This window comes from Cinclus cinclus, chromosome 16 (assembly GCF_963662255.1).
Source record: "Cinclus cinclus chromosome 16, bCinCin1.1, whole genome shotgun sequence".
Classification (NCBI taxonomy): Eukaryota; Metazoa; Chordata; class Aves; order Passeriformes; family Cinclidae; genus Cinclus; species Cinclus cinclus.
This window is the reverse complement of record NC_085061.1, coordinates 565,901-585,404: the sequence shown is the minus strand read 5'-3', so window position 1 is coordinate 585,404 and position 19,504 is coordinate 565,901. Positions and strand designations below refer to the sequence as shown.

The window sequence follows — 19,504 nt, the reverse complement described above, 5'->3', positions numbered from 1 at the left end:
AGTCACCAGGCCAGTGGGGACCGTGCCTGCTTTGTGGGGAGCAGAATCTTCCGAGATGATCCAGCTCCGTGGCAGGAATGACACCTGGACCCTGGCTATGGTGACCTGCAGGGCTGCTGGCTCTGTCAGTGCACTGGGCTCTCCAGGACACCCTGGCACGGATGACCCGTGTCTGTGGGTGAGGCTCAGCCAGGGGCATCATCTCAGCCCACTGGGCAAAAGCACGATGTAGCTGGCCACTAACATCTGTTCTTTGTTAGCCAGGGCTGAAAGAAACAGCTTCTGCTGCTGGGGAAAGGAGGCCAAACGACGTTCATTTAATTCCCTCAGCTCATGGGACCGTGTGTGCCGGGAAGCAGAGAGCAGGTGCCTGGGCTGAGGCTGCGGGTGGTTCTTCTGTGTGGTTTTGGGTTACGTTTCGTTGGTGCTGGAGTTAAGGCATGGGAACATCCCACGGTCACTTCTCTTGGCAGGTGGGGCCCAGGAGCCAGCACTGGTCAGTGGGGTCAGTGGGCACCGTGTCTGTGGGACGAGGGGGCACAGCCCCTCAGAACTGCCACCCTGTCACCCGAGGGGCAGCGGGGCTGGGGGTGTCCACGTTATAAAAGCCAGTCCTTTAAAAAAGCGCGGTTCTTGGGAATCCCGCCGGGAACCGGCAGGACAGGGGAGCCGCGGGGAGCGCCTGTCCCGGGAGAATCCCCGGCCGGGAGAATCCCCGGGCCTGTCCCCGACGGGGCGCCTCGTGCCCGCCCTCACCCCACCGCCCCGCGCGCTCCGGGGGCGTGTCCGAGCGCGCCCGGCCCCGCCCCCGCGTGCCTCGCCCGGCTCCCATGGTGCCCCGCGCGCCGCGTGGATTTTAAATCGTGCGGCCAATGGGGAGCGGCCGCGCGCGGTAACGGCCCCGGCGCCGCCTTTGAATCGCGGCCGGACCGACCGAGCCAGCCGAGCTCAGCCCAGCTCAGCCCGGGCCCGCCGCTCCCCCGGCACCCGCGCCGATACCGGCACCCGCCGCCGCACAGGCGCAGCGACCCGGCACCCGCTGTCGCACGGCCACCGGCGCCCGCCGCTGCTTCGGTACAGCGATCCGGCTCCCGCGACGCCAGGACCCGCTGCTGCTTCGGTGCAGGCGCCGCTCCCCGCCGCTCTCCCGGTCCCCGCCGTTTCGGTACAGGGCGCCGGGCCCCGCCGCTCCCCCAGCGCAGCTCCGGGCGGGCACACCATGAACGCGCCGGGCGGGAAGGCGGCGCGGCCGGCGGCGCTGGCGGAGCCGGCCCGGGCTGCGGCGGCGGCTGCGGGGAAGGAGGTGCCCAAGGTGCTCGTGGACCCGCGCACCCAGCGCAGCTTCGTGCGCGGGCGGTTCCTGGGCAAGGGCGGCTTCGCGCGGTGCTACGAGCTGGCCGAGGCCGAGAGCCGGGACGTGTTCGCCGGCAAGGTGGTGCCCAAGTCTCTGCTGGTGAAGCCGCACCAGAAGGAGAAGATGTCCATGGAGATCGCCATCCACCGCAGTCTCTCCCACCGCCACGTCGTCGGCTTCCAGGGCTTCTTCGAGGACGACGACTTTGTCTACGTGGTGCTGGAGCTCTGCCGCCGCAGGGTGAGCACTGGGGGGCGGGTGTCGGTGTCCCCCGGGTGCTGACTGTCCCCTGTCCTGCGTTCCCCGCCCCAGAACTGACCGAGTGTTCCCCACAGTCGCTGCTGGAGCTGCACAAGCGGCGGAAGGCGCTGAGCGAGCCCGAGGTGCGGTACTACCTGCGCCAGACCATCCTGGGGTGCCAGTACCTGCACAGCCACCGCGTCATCCACCGCGACCTTAAGCTGGGCAACCTCTTCCTCAGCGACGACATGGAGGTGAAGATCGGTAAGTGGCAGGAACCCCAGCCCAGGGACCAGCCAGTCAGGGCATCTTGATTATATGGCATCTCCCTGTCCCTCCAGGTGACTTTGGCCTGGCCACCAAGGTAGAGTATGATGGGGAGCGCAAGAAGACCTTGTGTGGGACGCCCAACTACATCGCCCCAGAGGTGCTGGGCAAGAAGGGGCACAGCTTCGAGGTGGACATCTGGTCTATTGGCTGCATCATGTGAGTCAAATTGCCTTTCAAAGGCCGTGGAGACAGGCAATCCCTGTGGTTCTGGTCTCCTTGACCCCTCTGAGCTTCAGTGTGATCCAGAGCTTCAGCTTGCTCTCCCCATGGTGCTGAGTCCTCCTGCCAGGCAGCTCCCGACCTTCCCCAACTGAAACACTCCCTGTGGTGTGTTAGATCCCAGCTTTCTGATCCAGGCACAGTACATGTAGCTGTCAGTGTGTCTAATGTTAAGTGTGTTCCCTCTGCCAGGAAAGCCCCTGGGTGTGCTTAGGATATGGTTGCTTCTATGCACAGTCTCTGTTGCAGAACTGACACCCTCTTGTTTGGGAATGCCTAGGTACACTCTTCTGGTGGGGAAACCGCCTTTTGAGACTTCTTGTCTAAAGGATACGTACATCCGGATCAAGAAGAACGAGTACACCATTCCCAAGGTATGCTGCTTCCCATGGAGGATCTGTTTGACTCTCAGTGCTGCTTGCTCAGCCTCCTGCTACAGCCTCTGCCTGGTGCTCCCGGGCTCTCACACAGCAGGGCGGAGCTGTCAATGCTGGGAGGGGCTGGTTCAGGCTGGGGTGGTGTGAACCTCTTGGGGAGCCAGCAGCTCCCTGCCCCCCGATCCAGCAAAAATCTAAGCTGGGCTGTTGGTGCATTGGGGTGAATGGACATGGGCCATGAGGTCTGGCGTGGTCCTCAGCTCATGCCACTGCTGATGAGTTGGTGTTACTCAAGTCAGTTGACCTCAAGCTTTGGGTCCTGTTAGGAGCCAGTTCTCTGTGCTACCCAATTCTGCTTCCCCAGGCTTGTCCCCTGCTCGCCTGGTGCAGCACTGGAGCTCTGTTCCAAGCGGAGCTTCCCTGGGTTGTAAGCCCTTAATTCATTTGTCACTAGTGCATGTTGTCCCCTGACCAGTCTCTGATCTCCACCTGTCCCTCAGCACATCAACCCTGTGGCTGCAAACCTCATCCAGAAGATGCTGAGGTCTGACCCTGCCACACGCCCGACCATTGACGAGCTGCTGAACGATGAGTTCTTCACCTCGGGGTACCTCCCTGGCCGCCTGCCCACCAGCTGCCTCACCATCGCTCCCCGCTTCTCCCTGGCCCCCAGCGGGATGGAGCTGAGCGGGCGCAAGCCCCTGACCGCTCTCAATAAAGGTGAGGCTGGACAGAGCCTGCCTGGCCTCCAGCAGTGCCCCCAACCTTCAATATGCCTTCTCACATCGTCTCCTGATCCTTGTGGGAACTCGCAGTGTTTGTGGCTGAGGGGGCTCTCCTTGCTCTGCCCAGGATGAAACACTGCATTCGCTTCAGCTCTGTAATGGGCTCAAACTGATGCCCAGGAAGTTCCACCAGAACATGAGGAAGACCTATCCTGTGAAATGCTTGAGCACTGAACAGATTGCCTAGAGAGGGTGTGCAGAGTCTCCCTCACTGGAGATATTCCAGAATCCTCTGGACATGTCTTGTGCTCTGGAATTACCCTGCTGGAGCAGGGAAGCGGGACCACGTGCCCCACAGTGGTTCCTTCCAACCTGCTCTGTTCTGTGTGCCAGGTGTTGCCTGTACCTGGGGTAGGGTGTAAGTCTGGTGCCTGTGGAAACCTCTCCCTGGTCACAACTCACACTGTTCTCTCTCTGGCCCAGGACTGGACAGCCCTGCACAGGAGCCCTTGCCGGACAAGGAGGAAGCAGTGGGGCTGCGGGAGGTGGGAGATGCTGTCAGCTGCCACTTGGCTGACATGCTGCAGCAGCTGACTGCAGTCAATGCAGCCAAGCCCTCTGAGAGAGTAGCAGTGAGGCAAGGTGAGCTTGGGGCAGCCCATGGGTCTGGAGGGGTGCACAGGCTGTGGGAAATGTCTCCTCTAACAAGCTGTTTTCTTCCTGCAGAAGAAGCAGAGGACCCAGCCTGCATCCCCATCTTCTGGGTTAGCAAATGGGTGGACTACTCGGATAAATATGGACTTGGTAAATACTACAGGTGGCAAATGCTTCAGGCTTTCCTGGTGTCTGAGGGGGCTGGGAGACACCTGGATTGGAGCATTTCCTAGGTCTGAGTTTTTAATCACTGTATTCCAGTGTGGACTGTTATTCACCAGTCCAAGACCACTGCCAGGAATCTTACCAAATATCCTGGGAATCCAGAGCAGTGGTCACTGATCATCAGCCCTGGCCACTCTTAAGGTGGACAATGGTACCGGTGACCAAGCTCTCCCCACCTTGCACAGGAACCCACAGTTGCTGCAGAGGCTGTTTCTGCAGCAGCTGATGCAATGAGGGAGATGACAAATCCAGAGGTGAAAAAGTGCCACCCAGACCTCCCCAAAGAGGAGACCTGGCAGGGACTTGGTGGGGTGGCTGTTAGGGAATCCCTGGATGATAAACCATCTGCCTTGGTACTTCCCAATGCTGGTGGTCCCCTGAGGTTGGAGTCCTCATGGGGTCTCTTCTGGGCAGGTTACCAGCTCTGTGACAACAGCGTTGGAGTTCTCTTCAATGACTCCACTCGTCTCATCATGTACAACGATGGGGATAACCTGCAGTACATTGAGCAGAACAACACTGAGTCCTACTTCACTGTGAGGTCCTACCCCTCTGCCCTCAACAAGAAGGTCAGTCCTGGGGACAGGAGTGCTGTCTGGGGGGTTGGTGAGACTCCAGCCTTAGGCTGTGATGGCAGGGTGGCTTCCAGGGAGAAACATTTATAATTGGAGGTCACTAGTGCTCTGCAGGCTTCCTCTAGCTGGTGACACATGGTCCCAAGGACAGACACTGGCAGCTCTAAGTGCTGTCTGAGGCTCATTTATGAGCAGTTTCATAGAAATTTAAGTGCTCACATGGCTTGCACATACCAAAATGTTCAGTGAGATGTGTCTGTGTCAGAGTTAGAGGGTTTCCACAAGTTTTTGCAGTGACGCCTCAAGCACTAAAAGACCTAAGGAGGGTCTGGGACTGTGATGGTGGTTCCTGTGCTCCTCCCCGTGCCTGGGGTCACTCACAGCCCATCCCTTGTGCAGATAACACTACTGAAGTACTTCAGGAACTACATGAGTGAGCACTTGCTGAAGGCAGGGGCTAACATCACGCCGCGGGAAGGGGATGAGCTGGCCCGACTGCCCTACCTGTGCACCTGGTTCCGGACCCGCAGTGCCATCATCCTGCACCTCAGCAACGGCACTGTGCAGATCAACTTCTTCCAGGTGAGGCTCCTTGCAGGGCCATGGCTCTGGCTGCATGTGGTACTGCTTGGATGGTGGCAGCAGGGGATGACCTGAAGCTGAGGCTTTGCCCAGGGAGCCCAGCACTGGGAGCTCTGTGCTGGTATCCAAGGCCTGCAGCCTCTCCTCACTCGTGAGGGGCTGTGCTCTGGAGTAGCAAGGTTGGTTGCTGTAGCCAGCTGTTATTGCCCTTTGTTACACTCTGAAGGAATTCTAGAGTGTCACACACCCTGGCTGCTGCCTAGACAGCTCATCCAAAGGAAACGCTGCCCTAAGGAGCACAGTGCTCAGTTCCTGGTGTGTTCTCTCCCACCCAGGACCACACCAAGGTCATCCTGTGTCCTCTCATGGCTGCAGTGACATACATCGATGAGAAACGGGACTTCCGCACGTACAGGCTGAGCCTGCTGGAGGAGCACGGCTGCTGCCGGGAGCTGGCCAGCCGCCTGCGCTATGCACGCACCATGGTGGAGAAGCTCCTCAGCTCCAAGTCTGCCTCAGGCCGCACGAAATCTTCCACCTAGACCTCCTTGCTGGACTCAACATCTATGCCAAACTAGCCAGCTGTGCAGGGATCAGGCTGGGAGCTTCTCTCCTGTGGCCCAGCTGGGTTCCCGCTCCTGGGTCTGGGCTCATTGCCACAAGGAAGACCCTGCTGCTGTGAAAATGGTGTTCACTCTGACTGGTGCCCAAAGGTTTCTTGCTTCCCCCTCATAACAAAGTCTATTTTTAATTCCCTACCTAGTCTGTTTTTCTAATTTCCCAAAGCCAAAAGCCCAGCTCTCTAGTTTGAGGTGCCTGGGCTCGCTCCTGAGCGAGCAGAGCTGTCACCTGAGGTGTCTGTACGTGGGTCTGCCTGTGCTCTGGGCTTCACTTCTAGCAGAAGCTCAGGTAAGGTATTGAACAAGCCCGGGGTGAGAGTGAGTGATTGGCCTTTTAATACTGAAACTCCATGGAACCTCAGCTTTTGTATATTGTATAACTTGAATAAAGATTGTTTTACACACCTTCCACGTGCCTTCAATTCCCTTTGCCTTGCTAAGAGCGAGGAGAGCATACCTCTCTGGCTTCTCCGCTGAATGAGGCATCCTCTTACCCTTACTGACAGCTCGGGGCTGGGCGTGGGCTTGGCTCCATGACTAATTCTGGCTAAAGAATCAGCACAAATCCTCTGAGGCAGCAGTCTTGCAGAAGCCCAGTGCCCTGCCTGTGTTCTACAACTGCTCGCTGCCAGCAACTTGGGGTGCTCTCAGGCTGGTATGTTTTTAAGCAGGATGAGCTTTTTAGTTTTTATTTTTAAATTTTTGTAACATTTTGTATAAATATATTCTAAAAAGAAACCTGATACAAACCCTGTTACACACGTAACAAAATCCCACACCCTACAGGAATCAGACTGTACAAAATCATTGTTCCACAGAGAACTCTGCTGTGGGGCTCTCTGTGCTCCTGGGCTCAGCTGGTGCTGGAGGCTGGCTCGCAGGTGCCCATGGGGATGCCATAAACCAGAGCAGCCAAGGGACACCAGCCCTGGGCAGCAGGAGAGGCTGGGAGAGCTGCAGCCATAGGTCTGTCTCTGAGGAAAGGATCCTGGGGGGAAAGGAATTCCTTCCTTTCTGCCCAGTGTCCTGCACTGCTGTGCCACCTGCTCAGGAGCTCAGGCCTGGCAGATGCACAGGACCCGACAGGAGATGCCCCTGTGAGCCCAGCTGAGATCACAGCTTCAGTGAGGGGGCAGTGCCCTCACAGCCTGGCTGCCACAGCTGGGTCCCAGCCCCAGGGTGGCTGCTGGGCCTGGCCTGGCTGAGCATGGCCCTGGCTGGGGCTGAAGGGCAGCTCCAAAGCCAAGACTGGGGCCTGGGCCTGGTCTCAGCTCAAGGAGCTGCATCCCCTGGCACAGGAGAGAGCACAGGACAAAGCTTCTTGTCCCTGCTGAATGTCCCCCTGGGACCAGTGCCAGCTTGAGGGCATCGCTGTGCCAGGGCCTCTCTCTGTCCCTGGGAAAACACATTTTCCTCTTTCTTCTCCAAGTACTGTGCCCACCCGAGTTGGCCTCTTTTTCTGACCCAAGCACTTCGCACCCGACTCTGACCGTGAGTGTTTACAAAGGTGGCTGCCCTGAGGGTCTCTCAGGAAGGCCTGGGTGCCAGGTGCCCACCTGTGCTCCTGGTGCCCCGCCTGCCCTGGCAGGAGGACACCGAGGGCCCGGGGCAGCGGGGTGCCCTCCGGGCAGGCCCGTGCCCGCTCAGGCGCCGTCGCCCCTCAGGCCCTGGCAGTAGTAGGAGTGGAAGATGCGCTCGTGGGCACAGACCCGCATGGCCCCGTGCGTGTGCAGCAGCAGCCGGGGGAAGCGGGAGGTGAAGTACTGCACGAAGCCCTCGGGGACAGAGCCCAGGGCCACCCGGACATCAGCGGGCAGCTCGTGGTAGTGGTGCTTCTGCAGGAGAGAGGGTCAGGTGAGACAGGACGGGGACACTGGAGGTGGCAGGGCCACGGGGCAGCTGGGTGGTCGTACCTTGTTCCTCATGGCCCGCAGCAGGTCACGCACTGAGCCCCCCTTGTAGGTGCGGAACTTCCTCAGGTCTGGGGACGGCAGGAGAGACACAGAGTGACGGGGGACATGGCTGGGCCCAGGGGCTGCCACAGCCCCCATAGTGCAAGCCCCAGCCCTGCTCCACTGTGGCTTCTCAGGAACAGCTGCCACCTTTACCTGACCTGCTTTTCAGCTCCTGGGCACAAGCAGGTGCCTGCTGGCCAGCAAAAGCAGCAGGCCTTGGAGCCCCAGTCCCCACCTGCTTCACCGGACCCAGTGACGAGCCTGGCCCCTCCATACTGACCCATCTGCAGCGGGAGGGAGATGTGCATCCTCCAGTTGGTCCTCACCACGGCCCGTCCCCCCGATTCCAGGGCTGAGACGATGGGCCCCTCGGCTGGCTCCTTCTCCACACGGTCACTGACATCCTGTGTGCCCAAGGGCGGGGACAGGGTGGGTATGACATTGCCCTTGCTCTGCATGAGGTGAGACAGAGACCGAGGAACCCCCTCACCCCTCCTAAGAGCAGCCCACAATGAGCATGTTGACCTAAATGCAGCGGTTTCCAGCACATTTTTCAGTGCACACGTGCATTCACTGTTGGTGGGACAGCCCAGGCTCACCTGGAAGAACTGCAGCTGCTTCTCCTGACTCCAGAAAAAGGGATGCATAAGGACCACAGGGGCCGAGGGCCGGTGCTGGGGCTCGGAGCTGATCATTGCCACAATCAGCTCCCTTGCAACGAGTTTGTCTGGGGGTGAAACAAAACAGCAGAGAGCTCATCCCTGCACCGGGACCGAGATCTGCCCCTCAGCCCAGAGCCTCCCTGCAGTGTCCTGCCCCTGGGGAAGGGTCTCACCGTGAGCCTCCTCCTGCAGGCAGCTCAGCTGGTAGAAGCCTGCCAGGATGTTGGCCTGGCGCCGTAGGCTGTCCCCAAAGGGGTGCTGTCCCCCTGACACCACGTAGTAGAAGATGCAGCCAGCTGAGAAGATGTCCACAGCACTGGTCTGCAAAACACAGGGGCACGTGGCACCCTCAGGCAGAGGGAGAGGAAATCTTTCCCTCCCACTATTCTATCCTTCTTTGTGGACAATCGGTCGCTGGCTGCAGAGCTGCATGAACATGCATTGCAGGGGGGTCCTGCTCTGCTACCTGTGGTCAGGGAGCCCCATCACCCCAGGTCCCTAACAGAGAAGGAAATTCCCCCTCAGAGGCACAGCCAGAATTCAGGGCTCCACATCCCAGCGGACACACAGGGGCTGCTGGTGTCCCACCAACATGAACCCCAGCACTGCCCTGCCCAGGATCAGTACAGCAGCTGCTTCCAGAGGGAATGAGATTTCCAACTCTGAAGTGAGGAGAAGCAGGTGGGTTGCATGGCAGCAACCCACAGCCGCTCCAACCTCCCCACCCTAAATTCCTGAGGACTGGAGCCTAATGAGACACCTGTGCTGAACACAGCTGGGCACCGTACCCCAAGGGCAGGGGAATGGGGACAGCCCTGGTAACGAACACAGTGCCTGTGCCTGGGCTGGGTCTGGCTCCTGGAGCTCTCATCTTAACTGTACACCCCAGCAGCCTGACCTGAGGCCACTGCCAGCATGGGGGACACTGCCACAAGGGGCCCAAGGAGCACCCGGGGCGGGGCTGGCCACGGCTCACTGACAGGGTTCTCCTTCGGGGCTTCCTGCAGCACCTCGGGCGCAATCCAGCCCTCAGTGCCGGGGATCCCGGAGCGGAGGCTGAAGCTCTGGCGTCCCCCCTGAAGCTTCTTGCAGAGGCCGAAGTCGGAGATGACGGCACGGATCTGCCCATGGCGATTTGGGACAGAGATGAGGATGTTACAGGGCTTCAGGTCACGGTGCACTGCAAGTGAGGGTGCGTGGTTTCAGCTGGCAGGGCTGGAGCCAACAGGGCTCTGCCACAGCCCCACACGCTGCTGACCCCACAGCTACTGCCCAAACCCCAACAGGCGCTGCCCAAAGTCCGCAGCATCCCCTGAGGAGAGGTTGCAGAGGGGACTGCTGGCTCTCACCGATGCTGAGGGAGTGCAGGTGGGCCAGCCCGGACATGGTCTGACGCAGCACGGACACCGGGTCCAGCCCGCGGCGGGCAAAGCTGGGGCTCTCCACGTACTGGAACCACACAGAAAGAGAGGAACTAAGCCTGATTTACTGGCAAAGGCAAGCCGGCTGGACAAACACCCCACCCCAGCGTGATGGCGGGTGACGGAGAAGAGCCCTACAGAGGCTGTCTGTGCCCAGGGCTGGTGTTGGCAGGGCTCGGGGCACCGGGCTCACCTCCTGCAGCGTGGCAGAGCACAGCTCGATGGCGATGTAGTGGAACTGCCGGTCCCTCTCGGTGCAGAAGTAGCGCACGACGTGCGGGTGCTCGTCCGACTCGCGGAGCAGCTGCACCTCACGATCGAGCAGGTGCACACACTGAGGCAGGAGCCGCTTCACCGCCACGTCCCGGCCCTCGAACTGCCCCCTGTGCAAGGTCCCCGTGTGTGGCGTGGCCCAGCCACGCTCCAGCCAGTGCCGGACCTCACGCACAGGGCCCTGAGCACAGCGCACTCTGCTGAGACCCCCAAAGCCTTGTCACATCACCCACAGGAACGGGTCTTCCCCAGTGTAAGCTGAGGGAAGGGTCTCAATTTGGTTGGAAAAAACTAGAGCCAGAGCCTAGCCGGAGCCTAGGAACTGTGTGAGGGGCAGAGCAGGTGCAGGAAGGCAGGGAAGGGGTGCAAGGGGGACCTGCCCTGTGTACCCAGTGCCTGGTTAATGAGGGCCACGAGTCCAGCTCCAGGATGGGTGGGATGAGGACAAGAAGAAAGTGAAGGTGGTGAGTTGTTCTTAAAAGTCCCTGAACCAGCAGCCACCCCTGGGCAAGAGCTGCCTTGTCACTATCCCTGTGGCTCCCAGGGAGAATGGGAGCAGAGTGGGGGCAGGCACCCAGTGTCACCCACCTGAAGACAAAGGTTCCTCCAGCTCCGTGGCCCAGCACGTCTTTGGGGTTAAAAGAAACTTTCCCAACTACTACCAGGTCTGGTTCTGCATCTGCAAGGGAGAGAAGACAGCCCTCTTCCAGACTCCAAGCATTAGTTCTGTATGGAGGACACCTGGTCCTCTACTCATCTGGCCATTTCTTGGGCCCCACTCTTATGCAGCCCATGCTTATCCAGCAGCAGATCTGGCACCTCCTCCCATTCCAGGTGGGCTGCAGCCCTCTCAGCTGTGGACATCCCTGCCCCTGCTCTGGGTGCTGGCATCTCTGGACAGAAGCCCCTAGAGCCTGCCCATTCCCCCTGCACCCACCTTCAGCAGCCACTGGGACAGCTGGTTCTGGGCTGAGTGTCCCATTAGCCGTGTCCTTCAGGCAGGCTGAGGGGCTGGAGCTCTGTGAGAGCTCTGATGTGCTTCCCTGGCTCAGCTCCAGCTCTCTGGGCTCCTCAGAGACACCCTCCCTGGCAACTCGGTCCGGGCGCAGCATCTCCTGCTGCTGCTGCAGGAGCTGTATCTGCTCCTCCAGCTGCTGCTGCTGTGCTGCATGCTGCTGCTGCAGTTTCTGGAACACAAACCATGGGAATACTCAGCTCCACGCCTGGAGCCATGCTGGGGCATTGGCTCTGCTGTCCCTCTCCCTCTACCAGCAGCACTCACTGTGAGCAGCAGCACCAGGATTCCCCCGCCCAGCAGAGCTGTGCCAATGCCAGCCATCACCAGGTCCCAGGTGCCAGATTCAGGATACACCTCCACCTGCTCTGCCATCGTGGGGTCTGGATGGAGCTGCCTCTCACTGGGGACAGCTGGCTCATCCCGGCTGCTCGGGGCCAGGAACTGCAACACATACCCAGGGCTGGGTGACACAAGAGGCACAGACCACAGGGCACTTGGGTTTGGGACTTCCTTCCTGTCCTAGGCCATACTGGGGACCCACTGCCCACTCCAAGCAGCACAGACCCTTTAGTGACCCAGCACCCTTCACCACTCACGTCGTCGAACACAGTCCTGCTGGGAGGAGCCCTGGGGATGATGGTTTCTGTGGTTTTCCTCAGGTTCTCTGGGAAGGCTCGCAGCATCGTGGTGTGGACCACAGGAGGCAGCTCATGGTGCCCTGTGGCACGAGGGGAACAATGACAACCCTCAGTTCACCTTTTGGTTTCAGCATCCATCCCTTGCCAGCAGCCCTGGCTCTCCTGGAGTAGGGGGGTTGCTTCTCATGGGACCCCAGCATGGGTAACTGTGAGCCCTGCTTCAAAGGGTCCCTGCCCACCCCCACAGGGGGTGCCCAGCAGTCACTCCTGGGGAGTGGACAAGGATGTGCTGAAACGAGTCCCAGGCCAGTGTCACCACAGCCCGAGATGACTCAGCCTTCATCCCGTTCATTCCACTGGGCACAGCAAGTCAGGCTATCGCCCCTAAAGCACAGCAGCAGCTCGGGTTGCTACCTGCCAGGCACAGTCTGAGAGCCAGGACACGGCTCTGGGTCTGTGCCTACCACGGGTCGCACCTATGAGGAGCCACTGGTTGTGAAGTGAGGTGATGCTGCCCTGTGGGTACTTGACGTTGGTGCTGGGTGTGATCTCACACTCCCCGGACTCCCTCATGGTCACATCGTCCGTGGTGGGGCCGTCGATCCTGGCCAGAGTGATGCCCTGGGGCTGGGGACACGGCAGCTCATGGGGCACCACGCTGCTGGAGGCGCCGTGGTGGCTCAGCCCTGGCAAGGGCAGTGGGGACACTCACCACCAGTGCCACGCTGCCGTGCACCAGGGAGGTCACGGCGTAGAAACTGGCCGCGTGCTTTCCCACGTAGAGCGCCGGCCTGCGGGGCAAGGACAAGCATCACCTTCCATCCGTCATGGATCAGGGTGGCTGAGCAGGAATGTCACTGGCTGCCACCGCTCAGGAACCACATACAGCAGCTGGGTCTTGGTGGCAGCAAAGTCCTTGACGGACTGGTAGCTCCACTTGAGGACATGGATGTCCTGTGACTGGAAGGTCAGATAGCGCAGGGTCTCCATGGCCAGGTTGAGGTGGGGGAGGCGGCGCAGGCTGTCCTGGTGCCACAGGTAGATGCCGACCACAGGTGAGCCATAGTTCTGTGCCCACAGGACCTCCCCGCTCTCCTTGTCCAGGGTCACCACCAGCCCGTCCCCGCTTGAGGCCAAGTGGGCCATTTCTGGAGAGAGCAAGAGGGATGAAGGATGCAGCAGTTGGGCTGTATCTCCTCTGCTCACCCTCAGTTCTGTCACCAGCCATGGGCTGCTGCCTGCTGTCCCCAGCAAGGGGCACAGCTGAGACCCACCGGCCCTGGCACTGTCACCCCAGGCCCCTGTACAGCCAGAGTCCTGCTGCGATCGGGCACTGGGGAGCTGGGTGCCACGGCTGCTGCAGTTCCACTCACTGTAATGGTAGGACTCCTCACAGAGCGGGGCAGAGTACTCAGAGAAGGTGGCATTCCAGCGCAGCTCCCGTGACTTGGTGTCATACATGGTGATGACGTACTCTGGGGACAGGAGAAGGACACAAGGTCACCTCCAGTACCCCGTTCCTGGCAGCAGGTGGTCGATGGGGGCATAGGACTGGCTTACGGGTCCGTCCGATGTAGAGCAAGGGGCTGGATGGGCACAGACCATCCCAAGCCTCTGTGGAGAGGGTGGTCTGCTTCTCCCCTGACTTGGGGTCCACAATGAACCAGGTGTCCTGCTTCTTTCCTGAGAATGAAAGTGTCTTCTGTGTAAGACCCCACAGCCCCACCTGTCCCCAGGGGTTCCCGCTGAGCTCCCGCCTGGCCCCCTCCGTGCCGCCGGAGCCCCCGGTCAGCAGCGTCCCCCGCACGCCCCAGTACCCGTGTAGAGCACCCCGTCCGAGCTGCGGCACGGCGACGACTGCACCAGCTCTGGGATGGTGAACGGCAGCTTCTGCAACACAGCAGGTGTGCAGGTGTGCAGGTGCAGGGCCAGAGTCACCTCTCCGGCCCAGGCACCCCAGGGACTCACAGGATGCCCACAGCCCCACAGCCCTACTGACCATCAAGCCTTCTTTGTTCTTTCCTCCCAGGATGTACAGGCTGCCATCATTGGGGTCTGGAAGGAATGCTGGCCTGGGAAGAAGGAGAGAAGGATAAAACATGAGCTACCCCCTGCCCTGGGCACCTCCAAGGACACGGACTGGCTACACTGCACAATCCCCTGTAGCAGTTTGCTCCAGGGTGAGTCACTGCAGCACTTGACCTTTCCTGGACACCAGCAGCACTGGATTTGGCAGGAGATAATTCCCACTCTGGTCACTCCTGGGACTCCCCACAGCCACCCAGTGACCACCTGCCAAGATGGTGCATGCACTGCCTGTCTCAAGGGGCTCCTGCTGTCCTGCCTGCCCCTGAGCTTTCAGAGGGATTTCCCTCAATTTCTCTCCATGCTGGTGTGTGCAGTTTAGCCCGCAGCAGGGGCCAGCTCCTCCTCATCTCCATATGCCACATGCCAGCATCAGGGTCAGGGTGAGGTGATGCCACGGCATGGGCATTTCATTTCTCTGTGGTTCCCCTTCCCCGCTGTTGCTCCATCAGCTTTCAGGGAGCCTCCCACACTGCCCAGCTGCCTGTGGGGATGACACTCACTCTGCCACATACACCGGCACCTGCAGAATGGGATCTGAAACAGAGAGTGAGAGGCCACGTCAGCAGCGCTCCTATGAGTGGGACAGCACAACACCACTGTCTTCCCAGTGTGGCACTGTCACCCAGCCCAGCCATGCAGCCTGTTTGCCTTTCAGAGCTAAAAGGGACACCAATGGCAGATGCTGATCTGTGCTCAGCTGTAGCTGGGGCTGAGGCTGGGGCTGGCAGCGCACCCCAGGGCTGGAGGCACTGGCAGGCCAGAGCCCATCCAGAGCATTTTGGGGAGCAGCCCCAAAGCCCAAACATGCTCCAGGAGCCAAGCTGTAAGCACATGCCCCCTAGTCACCACTCACCGTCCTTCAGGGTCCACTTGATGTCCCCTGTGCTCTTGCTGACAGCGTGGAGGTTCCCATCCAGTGTGGAGATGAAGAGCAGCGATTCTGGGACAGTCACAGCACCGCCTTTGAGGCTCTAGGACAGACACACCATCCTCAAGAGCTCAGCCAGACTTGGGAACAATCCCCCAGCCTGGGTCCTCTGTGCAGCTCAGCTCCAGAACCACCCACACTGCTCACATCCCACCAGAGCCATCCTGGGGCTGGAGCTGCCTTTCTTCTCCTTCCTCTCCCTGGAGTGAGTTGTCCCACAGGTGGGATGAACTGCAGTGTGGCTGCTCCCAGTCACAACACTGGGTGCTTTTCTAAAGGTGAAAAGAGCAGCCCGACCATTGGCTCCTTCCAGAAACAAACGGGTCTGGTGACTTTTCATGCCAGAGAAGTGATGATTGCTTGCCCAGACCTTCAGAGCTGCAGGTTTCAGCTACCTGACTTTGAGGAAGCAATTGCAAATTCACCTGGGAAGAGAAGCTGCTGCTTCCACGTATGGCATCTGCATAGCGAGTGCCAGCTCAGCCAGTGCCACATACACCAGCCTCACCCTGTCAGCAAACAGGGATGGGCAAACAGCATGGGACCCACATGGCTCTGGCAGTCCCTGATGCCAGGGATTTGGCAGCAGTGCCTGAGCCCCTGGCTGGCTGCAGATTAGCATGAGAGGCCCAAGGACACCCCTGCAGCCCAGCCCCTCACTGGTCCCCGCGCTGCTCTGGGAGACTGAGCTGGCAGAGCCTGTCCTGGGGGCCTGTCCAGGCTGCGGAGCAGGGACCAGCCAGCAGCCTGTGCCAGCAGTACTGGCATGGCAGGGCCAGGAGATTCCTTCCGCTGCAACAAAGCACAGGAGCACACAGGACCTCCCTCACACCAACCTCTATGCCTCCAGCCCAATTCTTTTATTTGCACTTCTTCTTGCTTAATTTTCAGGTGAGGTCAGAGTGAGTTTCCCTGCTCTGGCTTTGCCCAGAGGACATGGAGGGGCAGGCAGGGAAGGGGACTGCTCCCCACCCTGGCCCCTCCAGTCCCCCTGGCCATGGAGGTGGGATTGCTGCCGGCTGGGGACGTGCCCGGCAGGCAAACACGGAGCTCTTGCAGTGTGGCCACCTGCCCGGGGGAAACTGAGACTGCTGAGCCCCCCCAGCTGTCAGGGCTCTCTGCCTCCTGCCCCCCCTGATGCTCCGGGGTTTTTCCATCCTTTCTGCAAGTGTTTTGGTGCCAGGCACTCAGGCAAAGGCCAGGTTGCCTGACCTGCTCCCCAGAAACAACCATGGGCAGAACTGGGAGCACTGGATCCTGGGAGCTGCCACCCTCTCCCAGCCCCAGCTGCCCCAGCCCAGCAGTGTGGCTGCTCCCATGGGCTCCCAGGAGCTGTGCTTTCCCGAGGCTCCCACCGCAGCACTCTGGACTTTGCAGCGATGCCGAGCTCAGCCCTGGGCTCGGGACACACGCGCTCCCCCGGGGATGGATAGAGAGGGACGGCCAGGCACAGACAGGAGCTCGGTGCCAGCATCCCCTGCTCCCTTCAGTGCAGCAGCTCTATCCGTGTCATCCAAAGCCACCCTGGCACGCTGCCTATCCACTTGAACCGCCACCAGCTGCAGGAGCTGGATCCGGCTCCCAAGGCACCACCCTGACCGCAGCAGCTCCGCGGGCAGGACACGGCAGGAGGGGGGCGAGGGCAGCCCGGCAAGGGGACTCCGCTCCCGGCCACAGCCAGCCCCAGAGATGAGTTTGGAGAACAATCCCCGCTGGGACCCTCGCCCCGGCGCTCCATCGCACAGCGGCCAACGCCACGTCCGGCCACGGGACCCCGGCGGCACCACGGCCACTCACCCACACCTCGTACCCCTTGTGGCCCGGGCCCCGCTCACCGGGGCCACCTGCGGGATGTCCCTGCCCGCGCTGGCACCCCCGGGACACCAGGACCCCGCAGGACACGCGGGGCACAGTGAGCCCAGGCTCGCACCGGGAACCACGCGGGCACCGCACGTCGGGACACCCCCGACCTGTCCTGGACATTGTCCCCTCCCTAGCACTGTCCCCTCTCGGACATTGTCCCCTCTCGGGCACTGTCCCTTCTCGGACATTGTCCCCTCCCGGGTACTGTCCCCTCTCGGACATTGTCCCCTCCCCGCTCCCAGCGGGGCCGTACCTGTACCGGGAGCAGCAGCAGCAGCAGCAGCGGCGGCGGCGGCGGCAGGAGCCCCCGGGCCGTCCCCCGGAGCCCCCGCGGGCTCAGCTCGGCGGTGCCGCCCATGTCCGGGCCAGGCCGGGCCGGGCCGGGCCGCGCGGCCGCCGTGAGTCAGCGGGGCCGGGGCGGGTCCCGGACGCGGCTTCCGCCCCCCCCCGCGCTCCGCACACGGAACCCCGACCCCGCGGCCCCAGCGGCCTCCCCGCCCCGGGTCCCCTCCGGGTCCCCACGGTTGGCACCGCGGGAGGAGCCGCCCCCGCGGCCGGCACAGCCCCGCGTCCCCCCGGCCGCGGGCACAGAGCCCCGGGCTGCTCCTCTCGCCGGGAGCGCGGGGCGATTCCCTCCCGGCTCCTGCCCGAGGGAGCGGGGGCTGCGCTGGGACCACCCCGCCTGACGGGAGTGCTGGAGCCGACAGCCAGGGCACACCTGGGCACCGGAACGAACGGGAACCTGCCCGGGGGCACACACCGGGAGAACGGCAGCGCAAACTGGGGGATACGGAGCCGTGTCAGCGCGGGTTGGGCTGGGGGAGAGGAGCTGTCTAAAGCCGAGTGCAGCAGGACAAACCTGAGGCTGCTGAACGCCCGCACACGGGCGCTGTTAAATGGGACTGGGACAGCGCAGCCAGCCCCGCAGGACCGGGCTAATCCCGGGGACGAAGCACATTAAAGCCCGGCTTCGGGCAGGGAGGTAGAGACCACCCTGTAATTCACAGCCCATGCGTGTGCAGTGGCGCAGGGCAGCAGAACCCAAATCCCCACAGTGGGAGATGGGCACCCACAGCTTTGATGTGACACCAGGTGTGGGGTCTCCTGAATTTTGGCCCGTGTCCGTCTTCCTGCAAAGAAACTCACTACAAACCCCTTGCTCACAGCTGTTTATGCAGGAGGAAGCAGCTCAGTACATACAGAATATTGAAACACTAAAACACGTAAATACTTAATTATCAAACTTTAATTCTTAAGACTAATCTTACAGAATAAAACACCAGAATAACCAGTCAAGGTTACACTTTAAAAAATCCAGCAGTGCAAATCTAAGACTAAATATTTGTCATCTCCTTCCCCCCAAAATAGGCAATAATTATTTAAAAATACCATAATACATGGTACTCACATATTCAATTTAAAATAAATCTGCAGTGGACAGAAATATCTAAGTTGTTTGTTTGTTTTTTTTAATATAAAACCAAAAAAATTAATTGCTTTGAGTATGGATAAGACAGAGTGAAGTTCCATGAGCTACCTAGGTGAGTCCTTGGCTAGAAGGTAAAATGGCCACGTTCCATACAAGACTTGCTATGGCTCTCCTGGTCCCCTGCTCCCCTCTGGTGACAAGGACATTCACCAACAAAACAAGATGATAACAGGTGGGGAGAGGCTGCTGGACAGAACTGAGGGTGAACACAGCTCCATTGGAAAAACCAAGTTACAAAGGGAGAAAAGCACAGGAAGGGAAGTCTGGAAACAAGCCCTGCAAGGATGGGAGCAGGGAGTGCTGTGCCCGAGGCAGGGTCAGGACCGTGGCTGTGGGCAGGGGGGCAGAGCAGACCCCACCGTGGCACCTGGGCAGGGCAGCAGCAGGGAATTGTTTCTCTTTGGCCCTTGGAGCATGGAGCAGTAGGTACCAGCCAGCAGTGCAAGCTGGGCAGGGTGTGTGGCACCAGCACAGTGTGGTGGTGGTGACAGTTTCTTATCTCCTTTGAATCCAGATCACTCTCTTCCATAACCAGAACATCCTGACTGTAGTTACACATTCCTTATCAATGTCATTAATGGAAATCAATAACTTACTTTAAACTTGGTATGAAACCATGTGAATAACACAAGCTCTTCATGCAAGACAGTCTCTATTCAAATCCCAACCAGCCTGAGCAACAACACTTCTGCATTCCCAAGGAAGCAGTGATCCTGGGACTACTTACACTTGGGATGCACAAACAGAGCAAAGAATACTGAATTTGGGACAAGTAGAGGAGAAAAACCTGCAGTGCTGGGCATGGAGAGGAGGCAGGGATGGCACACAGGTGAGCTGTGATACTCAGTGTCATGGAGCAAGGTAGGGAGCTGGGGGTCTGGCAGGAGGAATCCCGAGCTGGAAGCAAGGAGAGGACATTGCCTGGGCTCTGGGAGCAGCCAACAGCAAACATCAGCTGTGTCCTGCTGGGATCTGCATTTGCCTCACAAATACTTTAATCTGCAATTAGCAAACCCAGAAAACACTCAGTGCAACCTCATACAGAGAGGCAGCCCAGGATGCTCCCAGGGAATCACATCTACACACAGCAGGAACCAGTCACAGCTGAGAGCACCCTGGAAAATTGTAATTTAACTGAAATACACATCTGTGCAGCTGTTACTGGTAACTTCCCACAGAATATGTCAGATCTCAGAATCATCGTTATCACCAACTCCAAATACTGAGTGCTCTCACACTTTACTCACTCACTGTGTCTCACTGAGGAC

The 19,504-nt window shown here is 59.9% G+C and overlaps 2 protein-coding genes across 2 annotated transcripts; one reads left to right on the top strand and one right to left on the bottom strand.

Moving 5' to 3' along the window:
* Positions 1 to 1,211: 1,211 nt before the first annotated feature.
* PLK1 (polo like kinase 1) lies at positions 1,212 to 6,249 on the top strand. The gene is made up of 10 exons (XM_062503635.1): positions 1,212 to 1,594; positions 1,690 to 1,858; positions 1,936 to 2,080; positions 2,424 to 2,517; positions 3,021 to 3,240; positions 3,729 to 3,887; positions 3,972 to 4,049; positions 4,539 to 4,693; positions 5,099 to 5,281; positions 5,617 to 6,249. The coding sequence occupies exons 1-10, from the start codon at positions 1,220 to 1,222 to the stop codon at positions 5,821 to 5,823; spliced, it is 1,785 nt and encodes a 594-aa protein (XP_062359619.1). The 5' UTR covers positions 1,212 to 1,219; the 3' UTR covers positions 5,824 to 6,249.
* Positions 6,250 to 6,683: 434 nt separating this feature from the next.
* On the bottom strand, positions 6,684 to 16,358 carry ERN2 (endoplasmic reticulum to nucleus signaling 2). Its single transcript, XM_062503853.1, has 23 exons — positions 16,248 to 16,358; positions 15,545 to 15,676; positions 14,810 to 14,927; positions 14,457 to 14,490; positions 13,868 to 13,940; positions 13,686 to 13,758; positions 13,429 to 13,551; positions 13,242 to 13,343; positions 12,755 to 13,016; positions 12,581 to 12,659; positions 12,345 to 12,495; positions 11,827 to 11,948; positions 11,495 to 11,671; positions 11,150 to 11,399; positions 10,801 to 10,891; positions 10,133 to 10,322; positions 9,868 to 9,967; positions 9,499 to 9,698; positions 8,692 to 8,839; positions 8,456 to 8,583; positions 8,137 to 8,260; positions 7,815 to 7,882; positions 6,684 to 7,736 (listed from the first exon to the last, which is right to left on the bottom strand). The coding sequence occupies exons 1-23, from the start codon at positions 16,356 to 16,358 to the stop codon at positions 7,545 to 7,547; spliced, it is 3,048 nt and encodes a 1,015-aa protein (XP_062359837.1). The 3' UTR covers positions 6,684 to 7,544.
* Positions 16,359 to 19,504: the final 3,146 nt, after the last annotated feature.

What these genes read in the sequence shown, in the direction of transcription:
- PLK1 (XM_062503635.1), top strand. Translation starts at nt 1,220, where the DNA reads ATGAACGCGCCGGGCGGGAAGGCGGCGCGGCCGGCGGCGCTGGCGGAG. An exon ending in CGACATGGAGGTGAAGATCG is followed by an intron (nt 1,859 to 1,935) that starts GTAAGTGGCAGG and finishes CTGTCCCTCCAG; the next exon opens with GTGACTTTGGCCTGGCCACC. An exon ending in TGCAGATCAACTTCTTCCAG is followed by an intron (nt 5,282 to 5,616) that starts GTGAGGCTCCTT and finishes TCTCCCACCCAG; the next exon opens with GACCACACCAAGGTCATCCT.
- ERN2 (XM_062503853.1), bottom strand. Translation starts at nt 16,358, where the DNA reads ATGCTGGCACCGAGCTCCTGTCTGTGCCTGGCCGTCCCTCTCTATCCA. An exon ending in CAACCAGTGGCTCCTCATAG is followed by an intron (nt 11,949 to 12,344) that starts GTGCGACCCGTG and finishes CTCGTGCCACAG; the next exon opens with GGCACCATGAGCTGCCTCCT. An exon ending in AGCAGCTGCAGTTCTTCCAG is followed by an intron (nt 8,261 to 8,455) that starts GTGAGCCTGGGC and finishes TTGGGCACACAG; the next exon opens with GATGTCAGTGACCGTGTGGA.